At 38.0% G+C, this 18,510-nt stretch overlaps 3 protein-coding genes across 4 annotated transcripts; all 3 read left to right on the plus strand.

The window, feature by feature from the left end:
- The first annotated feature begins 194 nt into the window (after positions 1-194).
- Positions 195-8,679, plus strand: LOC117370573 (NCK-interacting protein with SH3 domain-like). Of its 2 annotated transcripts, none has more exons than XM_033966021.2 (13): positions 195-595; positions 1,286-1,398; positions 1,483-1,693; positions 2,334-2,409; positions 2,549-3,099; positions 4,534-4,704; positions 5,248-5,334; positions 5,489-5,627; positions 6,146-6,226; positions 6,328-6,456; positions 6,619-6,708; positions 6,802-6,974; positions 7,153-8,679. In XM_033966021.2, the coding sequence occupies exons 1-13, from the start codon at positions 425-427 to the stop codon at positions 7,369-7,371; spliced, it is 2,211 nt and encodes a 736-aa protein (XP_033821912.1). In that variant the 5' UTR covers positions 195-424; the 3' UTR covers positions 7,372-8,679. The 2 variants fall into 2 exon arrangements, with proteins under 2 accessions (XP_033821912.1, XP_033821913.1); XM_033966022.2 differs by having other exon boundaries at positions 257-595; positions 2,346-2,409; positions 7,153-7,553.
- Positions 8,680-9,226: 547 nt separating this feature from the next.
- On the plus strand, positions 9,227-13,317 carry slc25a20 (solute carrier family 25 member 20). The gene is made up of 10 exons (XM_033966043.2): positions 9,227-9,336; positions 9,441-9,549; positions 10,286-10,378; positions 10,459-10,586; positions 10,666-10,756; positions 10,832-10,949; positions 11,384-11,456; positions 11,543-11,652; positions 12,204-12,328; positions 12,863-13,317. Exons 2-10 carry the CDS (start codon positions 9,445-9,447, stop codon positions 12,923-12,925), a joined length of 906 nt encoding a protein of 301 aa, XP_033821934.1. The 5' UTR covers positions 9,227-9,336; positions 9,441-9,444; the 3' UTR covers positions 12,926-13,317.
- A 562-nt stretch (positions 13,318-13,879) lies between these two features.
- On the plus strand, positions 13,880-17,680 carry prkar2ab (protein kinase, cAMP-dependent, regulatory, type II, alpha, B). The gene is made up of 9 exons (XM_055221965.1): positions 13,880-14,158; positions 14,232-14,267; positions 14,974-15,113; positions 15,822-15,928; positions 15,994-16,147; positions 16,836-16,937; positions 17,028-17,102; positions 17,190-17,255; positions 17,329-17,680. The coding sequence occupies exons 1-9, from the start codon at positions 13,891-13,893 to the stop codon at positions 17,476-17,478; spliced, it is 1,098 nt and encodes a 365-aa protein (XP_055077940.1). The 5' UTR covers positions 13,880-13,890; the 3' UTR covers positions 17,479-17,680.
- Positions 17,681-18,510: the final 830 nt, after the last annotated feature.

Consider the following 18,510-nt stretch of genomic DNA (forward strand, 5'->3'; position numbering starts at 1 on the left):
ATGGAATTACGCGAGTGATGAGCATGCATAGTTTTCTCTATGTTTATTAGCGCTATGTACGTTATCAAGAAATATCAGTAAAGCGCGGTTAAATTAACCCTTTACTGTATTTTCACTTAATTATATTCAAAATCGTGTAACTAACAATAATATTTAGTATTATTATTATAAATGAGCTTTGATTGTGAAGGATTGGGGGCGTGTCCGGGACAAACAGCGCCTCCTATCGGACTCGGTGGTTTCGGGTCAGATGATCTGAGCTACATTGTAAATAGAGATCCTCTAGATTCTCCGGGGCCATGCCTTCGTAGACCTTTAAAATGATCTCGGCTGAGATATAAAACTATATCTCCACTAACACTTGTCTTTTGGCGTCTTTAGCTTATAGTGGCGTTTCTAAACGAGCATTTGCGCTAACTCGGCCATGTACCGGTCTCTGTACGCCTTCCGATCCACCGAGCCCAACTCCCTGCACTTCTCCGCCGGAGAGAGCTTCCTAATCCTGGAGAGGAGCAACAAACACTGGTGGTTGGGTTCCCGCTGTAGCTCAGGTGAAACTGGCTACATTCCTTCCTCTTACATTGAGAAAATACAGGTAAACGACACAGCGTGTTTTATGTCCGTTTTCTTATATTCCCCATCATGAGAACAGTGGAGTTGAATTCATTGACAGATGAAGGGATGCAGGCGCAGCCCCTCTTTAAATAGCAACAGACTACTACAATATGCCTACTTCCCAGGCTTATATCACATTTATTAAAAGGGTAAAACGCTAACTTTTCATAGCAGCCTGTACTGCAGCTATTTCTGCGGCATTAAGGTGTGGGACAGGGCAATGGAGGATGGGGTGCACTCTGGAGTATTATAGAATCTGACAGGGAGATGGCTCCAAGGACGTGGACCCTCTGTTGTTGTTTCTCCACAAACAATTGTGTCCCTTTAGTCATCTGTGTAGGTTTTGTCAGTCACACCCACTTGTGCCTTGTACAGTGATCTATCTCCTACAGTCAAATTTACTGGAAACTAGTCAGAGCATGTACAATGTGAAGCCATGAGAAGAATGCTGTCTTCTGCTCTTAGTGATATCCTGTGGCCCAAACAGCTACATTTGTGACTTGGGTTAAAAGGCTGTTTGTTAGGTAACTGGCCTAGTTTGTGTGTCCCTGGAGCTATATAGGTCCTTAGGCTACAGGCATATTCTGTTTGGTTTAAATTTTAATAATTATGCCTACAGCTTTAATAAATAAATCATTACTGGTAGTTGTATTTTCTGTCTTTCCTCCAGGCCCCAGAGCAGGATGAAGTGTTACAGTCTATTGACCGAGCCATTGAGGGCATCCACAATGTGGCCTTAAAGAATGGAGGCAAATACAACCTAGAGCAACGTGATGTTTTACAGTAAGTAATCTGTAACCATGACAACCTTGGTCCAGTGTTACTGTCCACACGACATGGCCAATAAAGTGTTGATAATCTTTGCAGGAAGCTGATACATCACAGAAAAGAAACGCTTGCGCGGCGGAGCTCCTCATCGGCTAGTAATAAATCAGGCATCCCAACCTCCAACAGCGAGATATCTCTGAGCCAAACTCCCAACCCACCCAATGGCCTTAACCGAGAGTATGGACACCAAGGAAGCATGTCACTATCCGGAAGTATGGACAATATGCAAGGAGAGCATGGATTTTATCAGGTAAATAAACAAACACATGGATTTTACTACTATGACATTTATAACAGAGACAGTATTTTAACTTTTTTTTTTTTTTTTTACTTGGGATCCACCGATCTGGTATCTGGTATTGGATATAAACGCCAATATTGAAAAAAAACAAAACTTTTGTCTTAAATCTATTTTTGTTTAAAGGAAATAAATGCTGTTTTCATGTCTCTGGTATCGGTTGATATTGGGTATAGGCCTATTCATCAAGTTATAGTATATAAATTGGTATCGGAACTGTGAAAGCCAGATCAGTGCATCTCTACTTGAATGTAGGAATGAACAATGTAACAGTGCTGTACTGGTATTGTTATAGATTTAAAAAAAATCTTGATATTGATATAAATGTCAGTTACCAGTCATAACTGTAAGACAAAGGTTTTGAAATCAGACAAAAACATCTGAACCAAACTGCCCTGCTTACGAAGGATGTCATAATGTGAGATATGAATTCTTTAGTAAAGTTGTGTCAAAAGGTTTTTACTATGCTTCTTAAATTTCTCACAATTAATTTTTATATTGTGGTATCTGATGCATACTGATTTTTACAAAAATCTGACCTCCCCTTTTTTTAAATTAATTTTTTACAAAACCTTAAATCATTCTTGTTCAGGTGCCCCCTCAGCCTCGACGTGCAGCCCCCGTCACCCCTCCTCCGCCAGAGAAACAGAAGATCAGCCGTCGTCCAGGTCAGTCTCATGCACTTTAAACGTCCCTAAGCCTCTGCAGTGCTGTGTTTTTGCTGATGCTACCTGCTGCTTCACAAACAGGCTATTCTTAGTCCTGTTCACTCTGCCTTCTGTAACTGGAGCTGTCTCCTCTCTGCAGAGCCCGAGGTCCCATCCCGTGTGTCCTCTCTCCCTCCCTCCCCTGCCCCGTCCCTCTCCATCAGCACCACCTCCTTAGAGTCTGGCTCCACCCACTCTCTGGTCTCCTCTGAAGTCAGCCTGCCCAGTATCTCCAGCACCCCACCTCCACCTGTCCCGTCCCGAGCCAAACCCTCCGCTCCCCCACCACCGGATGTCCTGCCCTCGGAGTCCTCTGTACAAGCTGCCCCCGGAAAGAAAAGCCCGGCGCCGCAACCCCCTCAGCCTGCCCCATCTCCCCAGCCCAAAGCTGAGACACAGCGTGACAGTGATTGGCCTGTTGCCCCGCCGTCTGTTGCTGAGAGCCCCCCTGGCAGCCCTACTACCTCCGCTTCCAAACCGGTTTCCATGACGATTGGGGCAGAGCTGATTGAGCTGGTGCGGAAGAACACTGGCCTGAGTTATGAACTGTCCCGTGTGGCAGTGGGTGTTGTGGTGGGGCACCTGCAAACAGCGCTACCTCAGGCTTCTCCTGCTTTGGAGCAAGTGCTGCTGTCTTTGGTAGAAAGCAAGGTCAGGTATATTTTTGATGTGTCATAGTTTTTTATCTAACACTTTTCTCAGCACTTTTAACTTACAGCCCAATTACCTTAGCACAAATTATTAAATGTTTTAGTCAGTTGAAAAATATGCAAAAAATAACAATTCAAGGAAAAGACATGACTTTTCATAATACAACCAATAAAATTACTAACCAATAAAATGTTATATGCTATAAAGCAAAAGACGACGTTTAAATCTGTCAACTGGACAAATCGTTGTGGGAGTGAAGACGTTTTGCTGCTCATCCAAGCTGCCTCTTCAGTTTTGGTCAGATTGCTCTTGGACACTGGCTTATATCTACTAAATAAACTCCTATATCACTCCTACAATGATTTGTCCATTACCATGCTTGTCTCCATAAAGACAGATGTGTTTAAAGCAGACCTATTATGCAAAAGCGATTTAACCATGTTATAGTTATTTCTCCTCATTTACCCTCTCAAAGTTGTTTTTGGAATGATTCATGCATGTTTCAGCAATCTATACCCGTTTTCAATGGCACAGGCATATGCCCACTGCTTTGTACTTACTTTGTTCTTCAATTGTATTTTCTTTTTTTTGTTTATTATTTAATGAAGGGACTATGCATATTAAGAACAGTGGCATGGGGAATGAATCCCACACCTGTAAATATGCAGGATTATAGCCAGTGCTAATTTTCATCCTTTGTCCCTTGCTAGAAAAAAAACAACACCCAGCCACACCACAGCTTATAGAAACAATAAGTACAAAGTACAAAATACAAACCCTCTTTCATATCTTAAAAACTCATCCATAGACCACTGCCCTCAGATCACCAGATCTCTCACAAACTTACAGTACATACATTCACAATACAGTCCACTCATACACCACATCTACCTATAATCACAGCCTACACCTTAATAAGCTAAACATTATACATTCATTAGAAACTACATTTGCAATTCTATATACAGTACATGTTCTTAATCAATGATATGCGTATTTGATCCACGATTTGGTAGAGCCGCGCAGTCATTTTGGTACAAATGAAAAAAATCCGCAGCTCACTAGTGTGATGTACAGCTATCCATAAGGAGGGGCTGATAGCTCCACAGCTCTTTACTGTGATGACTTTTACAGCAGCGTCTGCTCCCTTTGGGCACTGCAGTTTTCTAATGCAGAAGTCAGTGGACTTGTTTCTTTTATTAAGTCATTTTAGATGAATATTGTGATTTGAAATGTGAAAATTCTAACAATAATCCGCATATGTTATAGATTATAACTATATCGCAGACATAAGCAATAGGTCTTTAATGACTGTGGAATGTTCCAAGCGTCGCAATAACATCTCAGCTGAAGACAAGCAGATGGCAGACCCTCTACCAGAGTGTACCTTTAATTGAAAAAAGTTTTACAACAGAATCCTTTGTCTCTATACAGGATCTCAGTGCTGCTCTGCCACAGGGGCAGGTGTGTCATGATGAGCAGCGGTTGGAGGTGATTTTCAGTGACCTTGCTCGACATCGTGAAGACTCACAGCAACGAAGCTGGGCCCTTCACGAGGACCATGCTCTCATCGCCTGCTACCTGGAGGAGCTGCTCAAGATACTGGTACCTCTCTAACCCCATCAGCGGCCATGTTGTCCAGTTTAAGCTCATTTTTATTTGCAATAGAAAAATATTGCAAATGTTGTCAAAGAAAAAACTACATACCCTTTGCTTTATTTTAGTGCCGGCAATATTATGAAATTATTATCATTAAAACCTTAAATAAGAACTAGGATTGTGCATGGCATTATCAAAAAATAAAATTCTCTCCTTCATTCCAATATCGCTTAAATATATAAATAAATATATACATATACACACACAGTTGGATTAATAATACCCTAATACCCTTGAGATCTGTATGTTTTTATATCCCTATGTATTACACTTTAAAATGAACACAAAGAACACATAAAGGGAATAGTTTAAGTTTTGTAGTTTGTAACTTCTTAAGCAGTGTGCTGTGCTTTATACTAGTGTTTCTTGTCAAGAATGCTGGTAGGGTAAAGATGTATTTTTTTAAGCCACCATTATGTGTTTGCCACTTATGTCAAACATCACAAATTAGTCCTTGGTAAATTGTTAAAAGCATTTTTTTCTTCTTAGACGGATGCAGATCCTGAAGTGTGTAAACGGATGTGTAAGGCCAACCACTGTGAAAATGTGATCTCACTTGTCTCTTATTATCAGATGGTAAATATATTTTACATGTTCATTTTAAGACAATTAAATGGATAGCTTTTCCTATGATGGATGATGTATTTGTTAGGTTTATGTCTATTAATATGCAGTCTCTACAATATAATTTTAAATCATATTTAATTGTTTTGATGTTGTTTCTGTTCAGGAGCACCGTGTGTCTCTGCGGCTTTTGCTTTTGAAGGTTTTTGGAGCCATGTGCAGTTTAGACGCTGCTCTCATCTCCACTCTGCTCAACTCCATCCTGCCCATGGAGTTGGCCCGGGACCTCCAGACAGACACACAAGGTACCCTTCAACTGTAATAAAGTGAAGACATCTCACTGCTCATCCAAGCCACTTCTTCAGTTTAAAACTGGAGAAGCAGCTTGGATGAGCAGCGAAGCATGTTCACTGAAGACAAAAACTTTTTTTTTCCAGTTGACAGAATTGAATTTTTCTTTCACTATGGATCATACCTGTATGACTGAGGGATTACACAGACACCAACTGTAATGTGAATACTTACTTACTTAATCTGCTAGGTTGATCATTTACAAAAGTATTATTATTGCTTTCAGTGTTTTTTTTTAATATATAATGACAAACTAAGTGGTTTAATTAGTACCACACATTTCATCAGTTCATAATCTATATGTATATTAATTAATTTCTTAAAATTGACAATGGATTTGGGTAGGATATTTGTAACCGCATTCATTCTTTTTTCATTCTTGATATTTTATTTCAATTCTTTATCTGTAACTGAATACATTTTTAATATATACATTTCTATAAAATGTTAATAGTTTATTTTCATCCTACAGAACACCAAAAGATGTGTTACACAGCTTTGGTTCTCACTATGATTTTCTCAATGGGGGAGCAAGTGCCATATCATCACTACGGTATAATCAAATATTCTTCTTAGACCTACAGTAGTTTATGAATTGAGGAATCACCATGACACAAATACACAATCATAACAAACATATCTTTCCTCCTGTAGAACACTTGAATGGGGAATTTGTCCAGTTTCTTTTGGACGTTGTAGAGGATGGACTCCCGTCCGATCCAACTGAGCAGTTGCCAGATATCTTCCTCCACCTCCTCCTTTCCTTCAATCTCCATCACACCTGTAAGAGCAACATGTTTTTACCCAAATAATTATATTGTATATGTACAATTCTTGTTTTCATTGAGTCATCTTGGTTACTTCAGTACTCCTTAGGCAAAATACTCCTCCTGCTGGTAATGATTAAAATGTAATAGTGGTCCTATCTCATCTTTTTCTTATCAGCACCAAGCAACAATGCCATTATGCAAGAAATAACAAAGAAAAATGTCAAGATCCTTACTGAAAAAGTCTTACTGCTTCTTAATCGAGGAGGTAAGTATTCTGGTTCAAACTTTTTTTGAAATATTGATATCACATATCATATTATATATGTCACTTAGCATGTTTATTTATGCCGTCTTTCAGATGACCCAGTGTGCATGTTTACTCACATGCCCCCTGCTCCTCACTCAGTGCTTAAGTTTCTTCAGGATGTTTTTGCGAGTAAAGAGACGGCTAATATCTTCTACCACACCGACATGATGGTGATGATTGACATCGCTGTACGACAGATTTCTGACCTTTCGCCTGGAGACAAGGTGAACCTCTTGTCCTCCTGTCCACTTTGCCTTTAATTTATGCATAGCTACATTTTACTCTGACTAATGTACTCTTTTGTGGCATAACTTTTTCTGCTGAGATTAAATGGCATCCTAGATAGTGGAATTGAAATCTGGTTTGTTTTTACATGTTTTCACTGTTCTGTTTATCTTTTAGCTGCGCATGGAGTACCTGTCTCTAATGCACTCCATCATCCGCTCCACGGACTATCTCACGCACCAGCACCGGCTCTTAGACCTACAGGGGGCGCTACAGAGGATCCTTCGGGAAGAAGAGGATCCCAGGGAGGACGAGGGCAGCGCTACAGCCAAACAAATGGATAAGCTAATAGTCCAGCAGATCTATAAGGAGTTTCCACAGATCTACGAGAGCTAGGACTAACTATATTAGTATATCACACACTGTAATCTGCTTCACCACCACACAGAGGGACAGTAAGAAGTGTTAAAAACAATTAAGTGCCATTTCATGAATGTTGCCAATGTATTATTAATCCTCATTTTTTAAAAAGGGAAAGTAATCTTGGTCTTTTAGGTTTTAAGGGAAATGTTTCTAAATCAGTAAGAAAACTTCAGTACTACAAATTGATATCTTTAATTTGTAAATTAAGTAATGTTATATTTCTTCAGAAGGAAATGGAAAATCAATATTTTTGTAACTGTATTTTTTCCAAACATAGCATTTCCGTATTAGAATTTTCATCATAAATATATATATATTTTTAAAATTCACACATTATGAAACAGATCATTTGTATTAATAGGCTAATCGGGTCCATGATTTCATAGCATACCAACAATATGCACAGTATCAATATCAAATTTCCCAGCCCTGTTTCAGTTAAACATGCCAGGACTAAAGGATGCTGTGATGTCATCTGAAAACCAGCAGCTCTGTTTTAAACCAAACTAGCCTAATAATACGGAATTTAGTTGGTGTGCCAATTGTGAACATGATTCTTAATGTCCTTCTTTGACAGTGGGAGCAAACTACAGTGTGCTGATGGACAATGCTTAATGCATCAGAAACACTTTCTCCTTCTCTGACTTCTCAAGTATTAACAGGTAGATTGTAGTCGAACACACACAGTCTCACTTATCCTTATAAACAAAGTAATAAAGCTGTAATATTGTGAATCTCACCTGTGGAACATCCAGGCAATCGTCTTAACCACTTCTGAGCTTCTTATTCCATATCAAAACCATCTCAAGCTTCAGAAGTGTTCGCTATATTAAAAGTATTTTGTCTGTAAAGTATATGCTGCAATCTAACTGCAATAACGCTTCTAACATGAGATTTCACTTCAGTATTTTAATAAAAGGAAAAGTGCACCTATTATAAATGGTTAAACATGGTAATTTGTTTTTTTTTTGTTTTGTTTTTTTCTTTGTTTATTATCTCAACAATGGAGGTTAACCTAGGGCATGTTTTAACCATTAATGTCATAGCCAAATGTATCATATCCTAGTTCTTCTCAACACAAGTTTTCATTTATATCTTAACTTATTGTCCTGTTTTGTCTGTTTTAAAAAAAATAATTAAAAGAATCCACTAATTATTTCATGTTTTCAGTTGTGTTATGGTTTACAATGTGGGAAGCTTGTCTACTTTCAATAACTACCATTGTCTGCATATGTGCTACAACAGTGTAATAATTAAGTAATAAAACTATATTTTAACTGGAAGCTTTGTTAACAAATGTGTGGTCTGTCTGTAGTGTAAATTGTATTGTTTGTATCCACCCTGTGGTCTGTCTGTTAAATCATTGCAAGTTTCTTGTCACCCTGAAAGTGGATTCCAATTATAAATATACTACACTTCTGCTACAGACTCAAGAGTAACCACGCCTAGGTCTGTTCCTTAGGTTTGGGGGAAAGCAGAGAGTGAGTGTGGGAGACAGAATCTGGACCTGTGACTGTGATTGAGAGCTGACAGTCATGCACATGTCTTCACCAAAACAAGCTAAATAAATATTAATTTTATACTTCAAAATCAAAGTATAGATTATTTAGCATAGTAGCAGTTGTAGTGCCCTAATAATAGTAGTAATCAAGAGATCAGACTGCAAAATGCAGTTCCCCGCATGTCCTCTGCAAATTATTTGTGTTTTGGCTATTACCTCATCAATGCAGCAATAGAGTAAGAATATTGTATGTGTGTTTAAATAGTGTAAATTGTATTGTTTGTATCCACCCGGCCACTGAAGTGGGCGGACCGCTGTAGCACTGGTGTGTTACAGTGAAATCGCTCCGGGTTCGAAGTGGGTGAAAGGTCCGGTCAGGCTCTTCTGACTGCTGTCAGGTCACAAATACCTCTTAAGACAGGCCTTAAACACAATAGGTACGTGCACTTTTCTTCCATTTAGAGCAGTTTTATGCATGTTTTTGTTTTTGTTTTTAATTGAAGGCGTGTTTTGAATTGAGTATTGTTGTGGTTTGTTTTAGCAAAATGTCCAAGCAGCCGCAGCCAATCAGTCCGCTGAAGAACTTCTTCGCCGGGGGGTTTGGAGGGGTCTGTCTCGTCTTCGCTGGACACCCCCTGGATACCATTAAAGTAATATATGTTTATTTTATTTTCGCGATTGTTTGCGATGCACGCGGATAGAAGAGGCTGCAACTGTGTATCATTCAGGACTTTGAGGTCTATCAGGTGTGAGAAGGCCAAATTGTAGCGAAAACTATTTAAATATTTAACGTGAAGTTACAGCGCCTGAGCTCAGGCTTAGTTCAGACCTTTGAGCCCTTTTGCCCTATTCAGCCACCCAGTGTTTTATGACTCTGCTGTGCTGTTATCAGTTTTTACTCAATCAGGGTAAATGGGAAAGTAAGTTATATTTATATATATATATATATATATATATATATATATATATATATATATATATATATATAATTAATTAATTAATCATGTTTTGAAAAATACAGGAAATAATTCTGCTAACATAATTTTCTGTGCAGTTGTTATAAGGATATAATAGCGTGTATACTTGTGAGACTTGTTGTCAACTCTTTAATGCTAGTAACTTGCAGTAACAATGTCTGTAATCCCTCAGTCGTACAGGTATGATCCATTGCAAAAGACGAATTTAAATCTATCAACTGGAGAAATCGCTGTAAGAATGAAGACGTTTTGCTGCTCATCCAAGCCACTTCTTCAGTTCTGATCCCACAACAGAAGAAGCGAAACGTCTTTACTCTTACAACGATTTGTCCAGTTGATAGATTGATAGATTTAATTTTGTCTTTTGCTAACTTGCAGTAACCCTTTATTTTCTTTTATTTATTTTTAGGTGCGTTTACAGACTCAGCCAAAGCCAAAACCTGGAGAGAGCCTTCTCTATGCCGGGACAATTGATTGTTTCAAAAAGACATTGGCCAAAGAGGTCAGATGAAAACCAATATATGACAACAGAAATGTTATATAGGTTATCCCTCTCATCTCAGTTTCTTATGTTTTTTTCAGGGAGTTAAAGGTCTTTATAAAGGCATGGCTGCCCCAATCATTGGAGTAACGCCAATGTTTGCTGTTTGCTTTTTCGGATTTGGCTTGGGCAAGAAACTGCAGCAGAAACACCCTCAGGATATCCTTACGTAGGTGATTGCTCTGCCTATTTTTATTTTATGTTCAAAACTGAAGTCTCCTGAATAGCTGTCTTATATTATTGTGCAGGTATCCACAGTTATTTGCTGCTGGCATGTTGTCTGGCATTTTCACCACAGCGATTATGGCTCCAGGCGAGCGAATCAAATGCCTACTACAGGTTTGTTGGTATTTCTGCATAAAGGAAACTCCATTTGGTAAGAAAAAGTAGCAGTAATGTTATAAATGTTTATAGATTCAAGCATCCACTGGGCATGTGAAATACAATGGGCCGATGGACTGTGTCAAACAGTTGTACAAAGAGTCCGGCATCAGAGGCATCTACAAAGGCACAGCTCTGACCCTCATGAGAGGTGAAATTTGTTTGCTCTATGTAATTTTTCTGGTGGAACCTACTTGTCTTTGAGGGGATGTTATTTCTTTGCCTGGAATATTACACAGTATGACAGTAACCTTATCTATCTTCATGGAGACAAGTAGGTGACACTATATGACCAAGTCACACGTCAGATCTGTGAAAAATGGCATTCTTACTGCGTGTGGGGTTGCGCCGTCAAAGTATTTTTGACCTATAAAAACGCATGATTTAAAAAATGTTAAACAGATCAGTTTATTGTCATACTGTGGAAGTGCAGCATGATACAGCTTTCCCTAATGTTTTCTGTGTCACCTACACTTACCTGTATAATCTCATAATCCCCCACCTCGGAGTTACATTTGTCTTCTTTAATTAATTGGATATAAGTCATTTATTAAACATCTTTTTCCATTTACTCTTGGTGTTCAGATGTACCAGCCAGCGGCATGTACTTTATGTCCTATGAGTGGTTAAAGAACCTCCTCACGCCACCGGGAAGAAGGTGAATATTTACATCCATATTTACACTGTTACTTTTACACACATATTTCTGTATTAAGATCTAATCACACCATTGTTCTCTTACAGCCCCTCTGAATTGAGTGTTCCTAGTGTCCTGTTTGCTGGAGGTATGGCAGGTATCTTTAACTGGGCAGTGGCCATTCCCCCGGATGTCCTCAAGTCACGCTTCCAGACAGGTTTGAATCTCCTGCTTCTTGGGACACAGCTCTATTCCTGGTGTAGTCCTTGTCTAGTCCATGGTTGGTTGCCAGTTTGAGCTGAGTCTAGACCTAATTATAGTGTGGTGGCTGGTTGTTTATCACATTGTGGGGACTAAAATCTGTATACAAACTTCATGGGACCTGCCTCCATTATGGGGACAAAAATCTGTGGTTAAGGTTAGGATCAGAAAAAAGAGATATTCCACAAATGTTTCTTATCATTTATTTGAAGAAACCTGTTCTGTTATCCTGTGGCTTTTATCCATTCCAACCATACATAATAGTAATTTATCTCCCCCATCTCAATTTTAGTACTGAATGTGTATAGAAAGTCATCTAGAACTCTGCAATCACCAAGTACATATAAGATGACCTTTCTATGCCCCATGATAGTCAATGCGTTCTTCATCACTACGGCTCCCTATTTAGCATAATATTTAATACGTTTACAAGCTAGAAATGGCACTTTGTCATGAATCTGATCTTTACAAATAAAACCAGTATGTACTGTTCTGTCAATCACACAGCCCCTGAAGGAAAGTACCCAAATGGATTCCGGGATGTTCTGCGTGAGCTAATCAGAGAGGAGGGCATAGGCTCCCTGTACAAAGGCTTCAATGCAGTCATGCTTAGAGCTTTCCCTGCAAACGCTGTGAGTTTCACTACACAATCACGACATCTTTGTGTCATGTCACGTGTCAAAATATTATTAGAATAATCAGCTTTTATATAGTCCTCTCATGACATAAATGATAATATTGAAGAATGAAGACCACTTGCTGCTTACACGATAAACCTAAAGCATGATAATCCCACTAAATCTCACTAAATGAACCATATTGCAAGTAGAGCATGAATCATAGATACAGGAACACTTCTTGGTTCTTAGAAGAACTTGGTAAATATCTATAATGAGTTCTAGTCCAAAATGTTGATTAATAGACCCTATACAGCGCAAAATATTTTGTACAACAAAAAGTACGAAAATGACCTATTTACTAAAAAAAAGGAACTGGATAAATATTAATGCCAAATTATATAGTATATCTCATTTATTGAACAATGTAGTAGTTATTGTGACAGGCCTACTTTTATATGTTCTTTGGACTGATTCATGGACAGTTTTCTAGGCAATCAGGTGTTATAATCCACTTTATTTAATGCACGGTGGTCTTTTCTTTTTCAGGCGTGCTTCTTAGGTTTTGAACTTGCAATGAAGTTCCTGAATTGGTTAGCGCCAAATCTGTGATGAAGGTTCTGTGCCCTCTGCTGTGAACATGTGAGAATCTAGTCTCATCAACACCACAACAAAAACGTTTTATTACTTTTAATTTTATTGAGAACTTCTGTATAATAGTTGTTTTTCGCCTGCTTTGCTACAGACTTCTTCACACTAACGGACACACGAATGTTTCATTCTTTGCTTTATGTCCTGTCTTCATCACTATAAGATGTTTTTTTATACAAACTGGTCTGGGTGCACTGTGCCTTACCTTTTCAGCGCCTTACCAGAAAAAAGGTGCAATTTGTCTTGAATCTGAGCAATACAACCCTGTCTCACTACCTTACAAATGTCTTATGTAAAACTGAGTTTAATTTACAGTGTACAAATCTGCAGGAATAAAATGAACTAAGAACCACATTGTAGTTTTTAATTGATTAAACTGGTTGTACTACAATATTTGACAGAAATGTAACATCTAAAGAGTAAATCAATTCAGACTCATGGTCTACGACTCTTTTCAGGTGTTCTTTGTTTTCAGAGTTCAACATTTATTAAACGTTACTCAGGGAAGGAAACATAAATCTATAATTTTTTAAGCCAATGATGATTCTTATAAATTATATTGGAGCTACTACACATTAGGCTGCGCAAGTGATAATGCAATGTATGAGCAGTGTAAACCCTATAGCCTGTCATTTTTTAAATAAACAGATCATCAATACGCTTTTTTTAACCAAATCCCAATGTTTAGATATACAGCCGTTGTGACAACCTTTAATTACATCTTTGGAGAGGAGAGAGAGTCAATATTTTCCAACTGGCCCGAGCCAGATAACTGATCAATAAAGTGTTCAATGTGACAGTGGGACAAGCGTCACAGCTCCAGTGATGCTCCAGCAGATGTGATGTTAGATATGAATGTTTGAGCAGCCTGGTTTTATTTTTTAGTTCATATTTGTTTATTTTTGAGATTTGTGGAGTGTGAAATTATGTCTAATGCGGCAGAGATACCAACAGGTCTAAAGGAGCTACTGCAAGCCTTCACTGTGGAGGTCCTCCATCATAAACCAGATAATTTGGTGGAATTTGCTGTTCAACATTTCAGCAGCCTTTTGGAAACTCAAAATAAAAACAGCCAACAATCTAACCAGCAGCCAAAGAAACTGAGCTTCAGATCTGCAAAGAGAGGAGTGACTTTTGAGAACAAATCAGACCAAACCAAAGAGAAAGAGAAAGATGAAGAGGAAAGCACAGACAGTAAGTTAACTTTGGAGTTTTATATTTTGTTCAATGTCACTAAACGTCACTGACAAAGACAATGTAATTTCAGAGTGCACAACTGGGAAATACAGTCGCAGAGTGTCAGGTTAGTAACTATTCAAGTTTATTTGAAGAGGCCACAATGCAGCAGTGGTTTGGCATTGATGGTGGGATGATTTTTTTGTGATTTTGATTGAACCACACTTTACAAAGTCATGTTTCTCAACTTTCCGTAGTATTATTACCATATTACTCAATTTAAACAGTTTTTTTAAATTAAGTAATATTTAAAGACGTGCTTATTTTAGTCCCTCGGTAGTCTTTACTTAAAGGGGCACTATGTTTGTTTTCTGGTGGAGGGTTGGCACCTGCTTGTCTCCTTGAAGATTATATTGCTTTGTCTGGAATGTTCTGTAGTATGATCATAAGCTGATTTAGCTCCATAGAGACAAACAGCCATCAGGCCAGGTTTTTGGTCAAATCTGTAGAGGAGACCCCGCTCATAGTAAGAATGCAAGTTTTTGAAGATATGTTTTAAGCAATAAAATACATGTAGTTGAGTTCATACAAGATAGACAATTTTAATGCTGTGCTGTGGAGCATTACAGGCACTGCATTAACACCTTCATGAAGATGGGCACATGGCCAACCCCACACTAGAAAAGTTACATATTAGTGCATTTAATCAGGGTTATTTTGATAAGTTGCTGGCAGAAGCTATTTACAACAGCATTTTTGACCCCATTTTTGACCTTAAAGTTGAGGACAAGTGAACCACGGGCGGTTTTGAATTGACTTTTGTCCTGATGTAGTTTGTGCAGAGGCGTACAACCCCGATGATGACGAGGAGGATGATTCAGAGCCCCGTGTGGTCCATCCCAAAACAGACATACAGAGACGAAGATTGCAGGACGCCTGTCGCGACATCCTCCTGTTCAAGACCCTGGAACAGGTCAGGGGAAAAGAGAAAGTGAATAAGAGACTGAGGTTTTACTAGCCTAACACACATTTATAAATAATACAGATTAGGTTTTGCCCTTTTTATATTTATTTATTTTCAATTGTAATCAATAGGTTATTTTTTGCAATGTATCCATGGGTTTCAGCTTCCTGTTTATAAATGCACTTCTGAGCATTTTTCACCATTCAAGTGAAATTGACTCTTGGGAGATTTAAGCCATTTCAAAAATATTGTATCTTCATCAAAAGCATACCTGGAGTTGTGTTTTGTTTCATTCACACATGACGTTTTCAAGTTGACAGCTACCTTTTACCTTTTGTTTAGTAGAGATAACAAATTACAGGGCTGAAATTATTCAAATGATTCTAGTGAAGGTGTATGGAGTTTAAAAACACAGTAGAGCATTTCTTGTATCACCACATGACACCACAAGGTACAGAGAGTTTTCTGTCTGAGAAGAAATCTGCCTAAATATGCATGATTTGTTATAAACATGTGAATGAAACAAAACACAAATCCAGGCATGTTTTGATGAGGAAACAACATTATAACATAGATCAGAAAATAGCATAATATGGGCCCTTTAAAGACCAAAAGAGGGGCCCCTGTGTCACCGATGATGGGTCACATTGGTAATAATTGAATGAGGTTTCTTATTTGATGACTATTCACTGACTCTTCTCTCTTCTTGTCCTACAGGAGCAGTTCTCTGAGGTATTGGACGCCATGTTTGAGGTGCAGGTCAAACCAGAGGAGCACATCATAGACCAGGGCGACGACGGAGACAACTTCTATGTGATCGAGAAGTGAGAGAAGATTGTTTTATTCTGTGACATGAGTCAGTAATGACAATATCTTATCTTTGTTTTAGGGGTGTCTATGATATATTTGTGAAAAAGGGGGATAAAGACTTGTGTGTGGGAAAGTATGACAACAAAGGCAGTTTTGGGGAGCTGGCTCTGATGTACAACACCCCACGAGCTGCTACTATCGTGGCCACACAGGAGGGGGCGCTATGGGCTCTGGTGAGTGTGACTGTGCTACATTTACTCTATTGTTCATGTTATGGAGCAGTAGTGTATAGTTAATTGGCGAGAAATTATTACATTGTGGGGGCTGATATCTGTAGACACTTTCTTAATGGGGACATGTGGGGAGACAAAATGCAGGTCCACTTGAGATAAATCCATATCTTCAATATTAGAAAAATATGGTCTGATGTTGGGATAAAGTTTCAGTTAGGGTAAGATTTAAGTTTTAACTATGTAATTGTGGTTGAGGGTAATATCAGTCTCTAGGGAATGAATGTAAGTTAATGCAACACCCCCCCAAAAAGCATGGAAACCAAACATGTATTTTGTTTTCCACATTTCACTAGATCAAGACAAATATGGCTGGTTTATTTTCTATCAACCATTTTCTTTTTCTTCTTCAGTATCATGAACTACCAAATACACTGGACACATTTTGGTAACCAATTGTAACGTACTAGTCCGGCCTATTTGAGCCATTGCAATATATTGTCTGGTATAACTATAACTTGGTTTCAGTTGTGTCTTGACCTGATTCATTCATGTTTAAAATCACATTAATTTTGCTGAGAGGAAGTTCAATATATAATTTACCTTCTCACTACAAGTCATAGTAATTTATTTAGACCTGTGAGAAGCTGTAAAGGTAAACGGTAAAGCATCGCATATGATTTTCTTCCAGGACAGAGCCACTTTCCACAGGCTCATTGTGAAGAACAACGCAAAGAAGAGGAAGATGTATGAAGCTTTCATTGAATGTGTCCCTCTCTTGACATCTCTGGAGGTTTTGGCTGCAGAAAATTACCTCTCAACTAAAATAATTTCAGTTTAATTTATGCCTAATCTTTACCATCTGCATGTTTTCCTTTGGCAGATTTCTGAAAGGATGAAAATTGTGGATGTTCTTGGAATCCGAGTATTCAAAGATGGAGACTGCATTATCAAAGAGGTTTTTTCTGTTTTTCTATATATCTAGTGCAGTTAATTAATAATTATACAGGATATTGTTGTTGTTTTTTGTTGTTTTTGTTGTTAGGGGGACCAAGCTGACTGTTTTTACATTGTTGAATCAGGAGAGGTCAAAATCATGATAAAGAACGTTGTAAGTAAAGTGTAATATTTCTAGCACTTTGAAAATAGTAAAATGCTCATGTGAATTGTAAAAATGTTGACAGAATAAGACAGTCCAAGATGGCGCTGAAGTTGAAGTGGCACGGTGCACTAGGGGGCAGTATTTTGGAGAACTCGCCCTAGTCACCAACAAACCCAGGGCTGCATCTGTGTATGCTGTGGGAGAGGCAAAATGTTTAGGCAAGTTAAAGTGAAGTTATTTATATCTTGTTTACATTTTGTTTTGAGATAACAGAAAGAATGAAAGTTTGTTTTTTAGTCATTGACATCCAGGCATTTGAGCGTCTGCTGGGCCCCTGTATGGACATCATGAAGAGGAACATTTCCCAGTACGAGGAGCAAAGGATGGCGCTGTTTGGGTGTGCTGTAGATCTGAACAATTAGGGACTTGAAATTGGATTGTATTTGTTCTCTGTAGCACCAGACAGCCATAATATTTAATCACCCATTTAAAACATCAGACATTAGGTTCTTTTTAGAAATTCATTTGGTCTACTTTACAGTTTGTTGCAACCTGCATTAATGGGTTTCAGAAGCTTGTTATATGATATGATATGATATTTTTTTCCCGTTAAAAAGGTTATGGCAATGGTTTTTCATCCTTCTGAAACCCATGGATAGATCTGGTTTTAGTTCCATAGTATAATCTCTTAATTTACTCAACAATAATAGTATGTGTATTTTTAGGCTCTTTTTAAACATAAATCTGGAAGATTTCTTGAGAGGGCTATCCAAGTTATGCATACAGTATGTTTTTTCCATTTTATTTAAGTGTGTATTTACTTAGATAAAATAATTTACAATATTTCATGAATAAAATGTGGCATCATCAAAATGTAAAGCTGCTGCAAATGGTATTGGATGAGCCAAACATTTTCTAAAAATATTTAACAAATTATACTGACAATTCTTCTCTACAGATATGAGTAATAGTAATGGTCACAAAATCCACTCATGTAAAGAAGTCACCTCATAGATGTAAATAAATTATGTTGTGTACAATAATGTAAAAAAATATCCTATGGAAAAAGTATAGGACATGTTTACAGAAAATCATATACACTGTCTGAATTTCTCTTAAAACCGTGGCTGGTGTTTAAATGGTATTAAAATAGTATATGCGGCTTCAAGAAGTAATTTTTAATTATTAGATTAAGTTTTTAGTCAATGCATTTAAATTATTTGTGTTTGAATCCATGTGACTTGGGAAAACCTTAATATTACAA

This window comes from Periophthalmus magnuspinnatus, chromosome 5, assembly GCF_009829125.3.
Source record: "Periophthalmus magnuspinnatus isolate fPerMag1 chromosome 5, fPerMag1.2.pri, whole genome shotgun sequence".
NCBI lineage: Eukaryota > Metazoa > Chordata > Actinopteri > Gobiiformes > Gobiidae > Periophthalmus > Periophthalmus magnuspinnatus.